Raw genomic sequence first — 12,067 nt, 5'->3', positions numbered from 1 at the left:
GTTCTTCCACAAATAGCATAAAACAGAAAAGGTTGGATCCATGTCTGACCCATCGTGCCATTTATATTTACAAGTTTCCATGAAGAAGAGAGCTACAGGGAAGCCCAGAACAAAGAGGACCGGGGCAGCTAGGTGGCACAGTGGCTAAAGCACTGGCCCTGGATTCAGGAAGACCTGAGTTCAAATCTGGCCTCAGACACTTGACGCTTACTAGCTGTGTGACCCTGGGCAAATCACTTAACCCCCATTGCCCTGCAAAAAAAAAAAAAGATGGACCTTTGTATCTGGGAGAAATATGAAGTCATTAAAGGAGCTCTGCAATTTCCTGAAGACAATCAATCAATCCACCAACAAAAACTTATTAAGTACCTATTATGTGCCAGGCAATGGAGACTATTCTCCTCCTCTTCCTGTTTAATTCTGAGTCCAATTCATCATCCATTTGCACTGTGTGTTCCACATGGACAAGCTCTATAGGCTATAAACCTAACTGCATGTCATAATCTGGGCAGTAGACACTCTTCATCCACTTGGTTTTTCCTAGGGCAGATGCTTGAGTGGTTACAGATCTCTTCCAGGAAGCTCTACAACAGCAGTATCAAACTCAAATAGAAATGAGGCCTCTAAACCACATATATGAGGATCCCTGAGGGGCACATTTTGATTCAGTGTGCTGGCAAATATTTAACAACCAGCTCTCTGAGAAAAAAAAATGTGCAGACAATACATGTTTAACTTTAATCTGCCTTATTAATGTTGTTTCCAATATTTTCAGCTTGGATAGTCAATAAAGCAACATCCGTAGAACCTCACTGAATCCCTTTTCAACTCAAGGCTGTGCAGAATCACCTCAGCCACTTCCTAGCTGTGACCCTACATAAATCACTTAACCTGTTTGCCTCAGTTTCCTGAACTATAAAATGGGGATAACAACAACAAGCACTTACCTCCCAGGGTTGTTGTGAGGATCAAATGAGATAATCTTTGTAAAGCATTTAGCCCAATGCCTGGCACATAGGAGGTGCCACAAAAACAAATGCTTGTTCCCTTTCCTTTCCTTCCCCATGATGGTGGCAAACATCTGTGGCAAGTCTCCTAGTTTTATGTCTCCCTTAATATTTGTGATCTCAGAGTTATAGAACAATCTCTCTATTGTTCTCTCTAGAAACCTTGAGTAATGTTAATGGATGGATGGGAGACACTTTGAAGACAACCTTTAAGATATCATTTTACTTGACAAATCAAATACTTTCAAAATAATCAATAGTCAATATGCACGGTGGGATCTTGTATTCTCTACATCTTTCAATCAATTAATTGTGTGATGGTAAAGATATCACTTGGAAACAGATTGGCTGGTTTCCTATGATATCCTCATTGAGAAAGACCTTGATGCATTTTTTTTTTTTGGAAGGGCAGTGAGGGTTAAGTGACTTGTCCAGAGTCACACAGCTAGTAAGTGTCAAGTGTCTGAGGCTGGATTTGAACTCAGGTCCTCCTGAATCCAGGGCTGGTGCTTTACCCACTGTGCCACCTAGCTGCCCCTGACTTTGATGCATTCTTACAAAAATTTTCTATACATGGGAAATTAGATGGATAAGTTTTTGTGACACTTCTGAGTGTGTGTGTGTGTGTGTGTGTGTGTGTGTGTGTGTGTGTCTCCCTCCCTCCTCTGGTTTTCCTCTTCCTATCAGCCTAACCCCTCGTTCTCAGTCTTCTTTGCTGGCTCTTCATCCATGGCATACCCTCTAACCAAAGCTCTCTCCTAGGTCTTCCTTCTTCTCTTTTTGCTCTATACTATTTCCCTTGGTGATCTGATCAGCTCCCATGAATTCAATCATCACCTCTAAACAGAGATGAGAGATTTTTATATCCACTTCTGCTCTCTCTCTTGAGCTAGTCACATATCATTAACTGTTTTTTGGACATCTTTAATTGGACGTCTCTTCTTAACCTGGAATTCAGAATGAATGTCCCCTAAGGCTCTGTCCTTGGCCTTCTCTGGACCAACACTTTTCCCTGGACAATCTCATTCACTCTTGTGACATCATACTGGCATCTCAAACTCAGTATGCCCAAAATAGAACTCATTATCTTTACCTCCAAATATCCCTTCTGAACTGACCTATTACTCTCAAGGACACCAGTTTTCCCATTCAGGCTCACATTCAATGTGTCATCCTAAACTCTTAATTCAAACTTAGGCAACATATCCAATCCACTGCCAAATCTTGTTATTTTTATCTTTACTATGTTTCTCATTTTCAGCTCCCTTTCTCCACTTACTCAGCTACAACCCCAGGTGAAGCCCTCAGCATCTCATGCCAGACTTCAGTCTTTTGACTGGTTTCCCTGCCTCCAATCATTCTCCATTCCAGGTGAGCCTCATTCAGTTGGCCGCAAAGGTAATTTTTCTAAAGCATGACAATTTCACTCCTCCTTGCACCTTGTACTCAGTGAACTCCAGGGGCTCCCTAATATCTCTAGGACCAAAGACATTGGCATTTTAAACTTCATAACCTGCTCCTACTTTTCCAATCTCCTAACACTTTTTTTTGCGGGGGGGGGGGGGGGGGGGGGGATGTGGATTAAGTGACTTGCCCAGGGTCACACAGCTAGTAAGTGTCAAGTGTCTGAGACCATATTTGAACTTAGGTCCTCCTGAATCCAGGGCCGGTGCTTTATCCACTACACCACCTAGCTTCCCCCCAGTCTCCTAACATTTTCATCCCATACACCCTGTGGCCCAGGGACACTGGATTACTTGCAGCTCATCAAACACAACCCTTTATCTCCATGCCTGGCTGTTCCCCATGCCCGTGACATTCTCTGCCTTCATCTCCATTTCTTGGTTTCTCTACATTTGTTCAAGACTTGGCTCAGATCTGACCTGAGGCCTTTCTGGTCCCCACCGCTGTCTCCTCTGTACGTATCTTCAATGCACCTAGCTTTTGTATGTTTTGTGTTTCTGCCATTGGAATGTAAAAGCCTTTCTCTGTATCTTGAGTACTGCCTAGCATGTGGTGAGTGCTTAATATCTTTGCTGACTGTCTCACTGACTACATGACCTCTCAGGTAAATCTGAGCTTGAGATCTATTATTTTAATGCAATTCCAACATTTATTAAGCCTCTACTATGTGTCAAGTACTGTGCTAGGCCCTAAGAATACATATTTTTAAAAATAGCTTGTCCTTTTTTTTGTTTTTTGAGGCAATTGGGGTAAAGTGACTAGTCCAGAGTCATGCAACCAATTAAGTGTCTGAGGCTGGATTTGAACTCAGGTCCTCCTGACTCCAGGGCTGGTGTTCTATCCACTGCCCTACCTAGCTGTCCTCTCATTTTGTCCTTAAGGAGCTTATATCCTCCTAGAAGGATACCCCAGGTATAAACATTTGCAGATAAGTAAAAACAAGGGTAGATAATTTGAGGAAGGGGTGGGAAGGGATAGGAGGAGGGGAAAAGAAAGATAATCAGGAAAGCCTTGCTATAGGAGGTGGAACCTTAGCTAATACTTGAACTAAGTTAAGGATCCTAATAAGTAGAAGTAAAGGAGTGCATTCCAGGCATGAACAAAAAGCCTGTTAGAAGGCACAGATAAGGGGGCAGCTAGGTGGCACAGTGGAAAAAGCACCAGTCCTGGATTCAGGAGGACCTGAGTTCAAATCCAGCTATAGACACTTGACACTTACCAGTTGTGTGACCCTGGACAAGTCACTTAACCCTTATTGCCCACAGGAGGGGAAAAAAAAAGAGGCACAAATAAAGAATATGACAGATCACTGGGTTTGGGGAACACTAAGTAAAGCTAATTTGGCTGGAACACACACTCTTTATGAGGGGAAATGTCTAGAAAAATCACTGGGAGCCAGCAATAAGAATGAGGAAAGGGTTGGGGGCAACTAGGTAGTGCAGTGGATAAAGCACTGGCCCTAGATTCAGGAGAACCTGAGTTCAAATCCAGCCTCAGACACCTGACACTTGTCAAGTGTGACCCTGGGTAAGTCATTTAACCCTCATTGCCCCGACCCCCCAAATGAGGAAAAGGTAAGCAAAGTTGAGGGCGTGTGTGTGTGTGTGTGTGTGTGTGTGTGTGTGTGTGTGTGTGTGTTTGGGATGAAGGTTAAATTTTGCTCACTTAGGTTGTTTCTTCAGAAAGGGTCTCTGAGAGGGCTATGTCAAGGGTGCCTTGGGACGAAGGAACCCAGAATATAATTTAGAAGAAAAAGTGAGAGGAAGTATTACTGCCTGTACTAAAGCAAAACTTCTCAAACTGTAGCTTGAGACCCCATAAGGGGTGTTGTAACTCAGTGTGGGGGTTGTGAAAAATTTGGCAACAGTAAAAGGTTATATACATCTAGTTTATATACCTACGTACCTGGGGTCGCGTAAAAACTTAATGGGAGAAAAGGGGTCTCAAGTGGTAAAGTTTAAGAAGCCTTGTAGTAAAGAATGGTCCCCTCAAAATAAAAGAGTATCCCAGGGGCAGTAACTTCCTTCATTCACATTTTGTAAAGAATCCCTCTTTATTTTGTTGGCTACAAAATAAAAAGCTCTTCAGGTCTTTGAGCAAGTCTCTGAAATGCAAACAAAGGGGCACAATGGTACACAGATGATGTGAAGCAGCACCATTAGGTACTCTGTGAGAGATGAGGACAAAAAAGCACTGAAGGGCCTGAGGAGGGAATAATCACCACTAGTCTACCATGTCAATGCAGTCTAAATAAGTGCTTGACTGTGTTGCTCTGGTTTATTGGGTGTGGTGGACAGAACAATGGATTTGGAATCAGAAGTGCGGATTCTGAATCCCATCTTGGCCTCCTTAAGAGCTCAATGCTAACTGGAAAGAAAAGTCACTGGATCACAGAATTCAGAGCTGGAAGGGATCTTGGAGATCTAGTTTAATCCTTTCATTTGACATGAGGAAACTGAAGCTCAGTAAGGGGGAATAATTGCACAAGTTGTAAGCAGTAGAACTGGAATTTGAACCCAGCTCTTCAGACGACAAACCCATTGCACTTTCCATGGCTGTCTCCCCTCTTCCCCTAGGTTTCCTCAACCATGGAATGGATAATGGGGCTTGTGATAGCCACTTCATAAGACCTGGGAGAAAATGCTTTGTAAGCTTTGTGCAGAAGCAGTAGCAAGGCCAATGGGGTTTATCTGAGGCATGAAAATTGCTAATTGAAAGTGTCTTCTAAACCTTAAAACACCATATAAATGCAAGTGATTGTTGCAATCTACCTTCACATACCATGAGCACTTTAAAAAGCTCTAAAAAAACATTTTGACAGGAAACTACATTCACTGGGCCTAATACATCATAATACAACAAAACAAAACACAGACACCTCGATTTCCAGTTAAGAATGAGGAAACCTGTGGATGTCCCAATCAGAATCCAATAGAAACAAAAGGAGATCACATTGTTATCTACTAGGGGATGAGTTGGCAGGACAAAAAATGTCAAAGGAAAGTATTGTGTAGAGCTATTATTTCTGTAAGGCTTAGAGCTAAGAGGTTTGATGATTCCAGGCCCCAGTGGAGACCAGGAACACACATGGACACAGACTTACTTTCTTGGTCTATCTCTACTCTAAGCAAACTGCTAATGCTACTGCTCCTCTCAGGAAGGTTTTTCAAAACAAGTCCTTCTCAGCATCCCAGCTGAGTGCCTTCTTTCTTACACACACACACACACACACACACACACACACACACACACACACACACAATATCAATCTCTCTCTCTCTCTCTCTCTCTCTCTCTCTCTCAACATAGCAACCTCCTAGCCAGTATACCTGCTGGAAGCAGAAAGGACTCCTTTGTGCTTCAGGTCTAGGGAAGGGTCCCCGAAGTCAACCTCAAAGATTTCCAAGGTAGCACTTGTGCTGAAGGATGCATCTAGCTGCTGAGCAGATGTTCCTAGGCACCAAGCAGAGGGAGAAGAAGAAAGGAAGGAAGGGTTAAGAGTGAGCTGAGGGTGGGACCGCTAGGTGGCACAGTGGATAGAGCACCTGCCCTGGAGTCAGGAGGATCTGAGTTCAAATCCAGCCTCAGAAACTTAACACTTCCAGCTGTGTGACCTTGGGCAACTCACTTAACCCCAATTGCCTTACCAAAACAAAACAAAACAAAACAAAAAACCCACAAAGAGTGAGCTGAAGGCAAATTCCAAGGAAGTTAGGACTGTACAGCACAACACACTCTGAAATAACTGGAAGGGGAAGGAAAAGGGACACATGTTATTGAAAAGAGTTACTTCTCAGTGCAATTCATCAATAAAGAGTCTAAAAGTTTAAGATGCTGAGGAATCCTTAAAAAACAACCACCACCCAGCTGCCTGTTCCTGGGGGAATCACCTGTTGCCAGATAGATGGGGTGCTGGCTGGCTGGACTCCACACCTGGACAGCAGGCCTCTCAAGCTCCTTCAGCTTCATGCTATGTCCTGTACAGGATAAATAACAAGAATGTGTTCAAGATTCCTTAACACCCACACAGGAGGGACTGGGGAACAGACCCAAAAGGCACTTGAGGACTTTTCTCTTCTTACGCTGTGCTCAGTGGGGATTGTAGTGCAGCAAAAACAAGATGATGCAGTAACAGTTCCTAAACCTGTAAGTGTGGCTTAGTCTGCATCACTGAGTTACCCGGAGTGCCACAGGCCCAAGTCTGTCTCAGTGGGCCCAGTGGAACTCCCACTCCCTCTCAGAGGACCGTGGGCAAGGCTTAGCAAGGCCCAGGGACTATCCCGAGCAAAATCCAGGCTACTGGAACAAGGCTCTCAGGACAGAAGTGCTAGGTAGGTTCTGAACAGACTGGGGATTTGACAGGATGAGGGTGACCTGCAGGGCAACAAGATGGGGAAAGAGTGCTCAGGGGAGGAGCTAGACAGGACAAGAGAAGAGTCTTTTTGGGCAGAGGAATCTCACGTTAGAAAAGGCTGTCAGTGCCCATAGATGGGGCTGGACAGGACTGGAGGGGGAGCTCCTTGGGTAATGGGGGTGCTCAGGTCCAGGGCTGAAGAGTAAAGAAGGGGAAGCTGAGAGTGATGATGAGAGGCTCAGGTCATGGACAGGATGTGGGGGGAGTTTGAGGATGACAGAGCGGGTGCTTAGGGCTGGAGCTAGACAGGGTAGGGAGGCTCTGGGGGGTCAGGGTGGCAGAGGCAGGTGCTCAGCGAAGGGGGAAGGAAGGCTGCTGGGTGTGTATTGGGGGATTTCTCAGATGTTCAGGGCTGGGGCTGGGCAGGATTGGAGGATGAGGTGGGGGGGGTAAATAAGAGTGACAGAGGAGGATGCTCTGGGTCAGAGCTGGGCAGGAGTGGGGATAGAGGCTCCTGGGGACAGTCAGGGTGGCAGAAGCAGGTGCTCAGGCCTGGGGCTGGACAGAACGGCGATGGGGTGGGGGCGAGGCTCTTAGGGCGGGGGTGAGGGGGTCACTCTGGGTGACTGGGGTGTGTGTGCTCAAGGCCGAGGCTGGACAGGCCGGGGCGGGGGGGAGGGGAGGGAAAGCCGCTGGAGGCTGGGAAGCTCAAGGTGGCAGCGGGGGGTGCCCAGGGTTGGAGCTGGACAGGACTGGGGGAGGGCAGGACCGGGAAGGGAAGGGAGGGCCGGAGGAATGGCTCAGGGACCCTCAGCCCCCAAACCCACCTGTGCCCGACTGTACCGGGTCATAGGTCAGGTAATGGCGGAAATGGGTCAGAGGTCAAGTGCGGACTATCTGCTCGACCACCTCTTGTTTCCTTCGGGGGTCAGCAGTGCCGAGCGATGGAGGCCGCTGGGAGCCAAAAATATTCCCAGAGCGAAGTGCGGGCCCGGTCCGTCGCGCATGCGTAGAGAACCCAGGCGAGAGCGCCTTTAACCCTTTTGTACCCGGACGTGAGCCTCCTCTCCCTCTCCCGTGATTTCTGTTGTGGAAGAGTAGACAAGGATCCCCGGACGCCACCTCGGTTTATACAGAGTTGGGTTTCTTGGGCCGCCTCGGAGTTCCTAAGAGATGCACTCGTCCATGGGCTGAGACTTGCTTTCTGACCGGGGAGCACCCCTGATCCCACGTACAGGGAACCGAGGCAGATGAAACCCGGGAGAGGAGAGGGGGGACGGAGGGAAGAGAGCGGCTGGTGATTATGGTTAGGGCTAGGCTAAGCCAAGTCCCCGGGATTGGCATGGACCCCTTCTTCTGACCCGGCAGACGGTGGAGGCTCCTGGACGGGGGCGTCCAGGGGGACCGAGATGGGGAGACTAGACCCATTGGGAGACAGCAGGAAGGCGGAATCACCTGAGATCTGGGACTGATTGGCTCGGGTTCAGGGACCCGGGGAGGAACAAAGCCGAAGTTGGGATTCTGAGTTAGTTCGTGGGTGTTACATTTTTTGATGTATTTTGTTTGAGGTGACATCCAAGTGAAAATGTCCAGTAGGCACCTCCTTTCCGATGTCGGAATAATTCTCATTAGAAAGTACCATTTTATGGAAAGAAACCTGGAAATATAGACTTGTCATTCACACAGAGATAGCTTAAAGCTGGAACTGAATGAATGACACAGTCAGATGTTCCATAGAGTAGCAGGAAGGGAAAGCTGATTTATTCCCTGTCTAGTTAACAGCAGCCAGTCATCACTCATAGAAAGGAGGCCCATAGGATCAAAAGGGTTTTGTTCGAAAGGCTGAGCAGTACACGTCTTCATCTAAATTGCTCATGATGTTGGGTGATACAATTGGAAGGAGACAGAGATCGAGCCAGGTCACAATATACTCACAAACTAAAGCCCAGCCCTGCTGGGCATAAACAGCCAGAAATTTTTCAGCCTACCACTTAACATCCCCTGCCCCCATCCCAATCTTGTTGCCTTTCCAGGGAAGTTTTCTATCACTCTCACGGTCTCTGTTGTCTCTTACGTCTGGAAGTCGCACCTTCCTCACCTCTACCTCATACAATCTCCAGCTTCTTCCCAAGCACAGGCCAGGTGTCACTTCCCAAAGGCCTTTCCTGATTCCCCAGTGCTTAGCATTTTCTTTCATGAGATGACTTTGTATTTAATTTCTTTGTTTACGTGTTGTATACTTTTGGCAGATGTAATAAATCCCTTGAAGGCAAGGATTGTTTCATTTTTGTCTTTATCCTTAGCACACAGGGGCTTCAGCAATCAATCATCAAGCATCTATAATATACCAATCAGTCATTAAATACCTGTAACATACCAGGTGCAGGGGAAGGCTAAAGCATGAGTTCCTTCCATAGAGGGGCTGACATTTTATAGCGGAGACATGTGTCTGTACATTTTTTTTAATGAAAGGCAATTTTTTTTGAAGGGAAGCAGCCGTTACGTTTAAAATTGAACTCATATTTTTCTACAAATGAGTTCCTTATACATTGGTAAAGGGCATCATCCCCCTTAGTGAACCAGATTCACTACCTCTCTGTCATTCAGTTGTCTGGCACACAGTGGCACTTAATGCTTCCTGACTTGACTTGACTGGGGGGGTGGGGGGGATTAGGAAGGGCTTCCTGTAGAAGGTGGTACTGGAGCTGAGTTTTGAAGGAAACAAGGGATTCTAAGAAGGGGCAGTAAGGAGGGAGCTCATTCCAGCTGGTGATCTGCTGCATAGCCAGTGCAAAGGCAAAGAAAGGGAAGATGGAGAACCTTGTGGGAGACTGAAAAGTTATGTTTTTTCTGGATCACAGAGTGCTGGAGATAGCGACATATAACAAGGTTGGAAAAAGATTGGGGCCAGATTGTCAAGAGCTTCCAATGACAATCCGCTATGGAGAGCTGCTGGAGTAAATCACTTTGGCAGCTTTGTAATGGAGTAGGGTCAGTTTGGAGGTGGGGCAATCAGTTGGGGCTTTGATGATGAGGGCCTGCAACCAGAGTGGTGGTGATGGGAGCAGAGGAAAGGGTTATGGATGGAAGAGGGTCTTGAGGGAAAAAATGACATGATATGTCTGGCAGCTGACTATGCAGGGTGAGGGAGAATATGGATTTGAAAATTCAATTTTGCAAAAAAAAAAAAAAAAGAAAGGGAAAATTCAATTTAACAAAAATTTAAGTGGCTATATGTGCCAGGCACTGTGTCCAGATGACACAAAGGTGGGCAACCTGGGTAACTTCAAGGATGGTGGTACCCTGGACAAATATGTAGGTAAATTACAGAACATTGTACACAGTAACTGCAACATTGTGTGATGATCAACTGTGATAGACTTAGCTCTTCTCAGCAATACAATGATCTAGGACAATTCCAAAGAACTCATGATGGAAAATGTTATTCACATTCAGAAAAAAGAACTGTGGATTCTGAATGCAGATTGAACCATACTATTTCTATTTTGTTTTTTCTTTTTTGAGCTTTTTCCCTTTTGTTCTGATTCTTTTTTCACAACATGACTAATGAAGAAATGTTTAATGTAATTGTACATATGTAACCTATATCAGATTGTTTTCTGTCTTGGGGAGGGGGGAGGGAAAGGAGGGAGAGAGAAAAATTTGGAACTAAAAAATCTTATAAAAACCAATGTTGAAAACTATCCTTTACACTGTAACTGAAAATAATAAAATACTTTTATGATTTAATAAAAAAATTAAAAAGGAAAAAAAGTAGGTAAATTAGGAAGAGGAGTGAGTTTTTTTAAAAAGTAGGTTCAGTTTTGAACATGCTGAGTTTGAGATACCTATGGAATATCCACTTTGAAACATCTTGGACTCAACATCAGGAGACTCTAGGAACAGATATGTAGATCTGGGAGCCAATTGCATAGTGATAACAGAACTCAGAGGAGTTGATAAGGTCACAGGTGTAAAGAAGTCTGCTGGACAGATCTAGGGGTACATCCAGCTAGGCAGTATGATATATATGACAAACTAGCAAAGGAGACTAGAGTGGTTAGGTATCTAGCAAGAGAACCAAGAGAGAAGAGTCACAAAATCTAGAAAAGAGACTATCAAGATAGTCAACTGTGTCAAATGCTGTAAAAGCAATTAAGGATGATTGAGGAAAGAAAATTATTTTGGACATTAAGTGATCACTGATAACTTTGGAAAGAAATTTTGGTCAAACAGTGAAGCTGTACACTAAATTGCAAAGAGTTGTAAAGTGAAAGGAAAGAGAAGCAATGAATAGTTTTCTCTTTAAGTTTGTTTATTAAAGGAAGGAGAAATATAGCATGATAGCTTGAGGGGATGGTGGGGCCTTCTGCTTTTGTTTTTTTCCCCAAAGATGGAGACTTGGGCAGGATTAAAGGCAGCAGAGTAGAGATTAAAGATTAGAGAGGAGGATGATTGTGGGAGCAAGCTTTTAGATAAAACGGAAGGTCATGTCAAGAGTACATACAGAGGGGCAGCTAGGTTGGATAAAGCACTGGCCCTGGATTCAGGAGTATCTGAGTTCAAATCCAGCCTCAGACACTTGACACTTACTAGCTGTGTGACCCTGAGCAAGTCAATTAACCCTCATTGCCCCACCAAAAACAAAACAAAAAAGAGTACATGTAGAAGCTGGCTTTGGTAAGGACTACTTCAATCAGAGCCTGCAGCGAATGAGACACAGTAAAGGATACCAAATGGTTGTGAAATAGAAAGGTGTTATGGGAGGTTTAGAGTAGCTTTTGTGGAAAGTAGGATTTATCAACTAGGAAAGAAACAAGGATACTGTTGAGATCAAATAATCCATGTTTGTAACGAACCTGGTGTGTTATGACGTCTTCATTATGGTCTCCAGTTCCATTTAGAGCATGTAAGGAGTGGAAGTTGGCTGTGGAAGTCATCTGGGGCTGGGGTTTGCCAAGGTGCTTGAAGCGGGAGGCCATGGTGAAAGGGATTCTGAAGTAGAGGGCAGTCTAGAGTTTAACTGGCTAACTACACGATCAAGACTGAAGAGGACGATCAAGACTGAAGAGGAAAGTGAAGTCAGAGCAGGGGCGATGGCCTGAGAAGTATGGAGGGATAGAAATGAGAAGTGATAGTGAAGATAAAGAATAGCTTTAAAATTAGTCCAGAGAAAGACGATGGCATGATAGGTCATGATGGCATATGGGAATTTCAGAGTTACAGTCATGAACCAAAGTGA

At 45.0% G+C, this 12,067-nt stretch overlaps 1 protein-coding gene across 12 annotated transcripts in view; it reads right to left on the bottom strand.

Moving 5' to 3' along the window:
- The window catches only part of SEC31B (SEC31 homolog B, COPII coat complex component), a 37,380-nt gene extending 29,567 nt beyond the window's left edge, over positions 1-7,813 (bottom strand). For 10 of the 12 annotated variants that reach the window (XM_043987316.1, XM_043987321.1, XM_043987326.1 and 7 more), the window contains exons 1-3: positions 7,653-7,813; positions 6,362-6,448; positions 5,801-5,924 (exon numbers count right to left, since the gene is read on the bottom strand). In XM_043987316.1, the coding sequence (XP_043843251.1) occupies positions 5,801-5,924; positions 6,362-6,440 (203 nt within the window). In that variant the 5' untranslated portion in view covers positions 6,441-6,448; positions 7,653-7,813. Of the gene's footprint in view, positions 1-5,800; positions 5,925-6,361; positions 6,449-7,652 lie in introns of those variants that run through there. The other 2 variants (XM_043987317.1, XM_043987327.1) reach the window with 2 other exon arrangements.
- Positions 7,814-12,067: the final 4,254 nt, after the last annotated feature.

This window comes from Dromiciops gliroides, chromosome 2 (assembly GCF_019393635.1).
Source record: "Dromiciops gliroides isolate mDroGli1 chromosome 2, mDroGli1.pri, whole genome shotgun sequence".
Classification (NCBI taxonomy): domain Eukaryota; kingdom Metazoa; phylum Chordata; class Mammalia; order Microbiotheria; family Microbiotheriidae; genus Dromiciops; species Dromiciops gliroides.
This window is presented reverse-complemented; position numbering and strand designations above follow the sequence as displayed.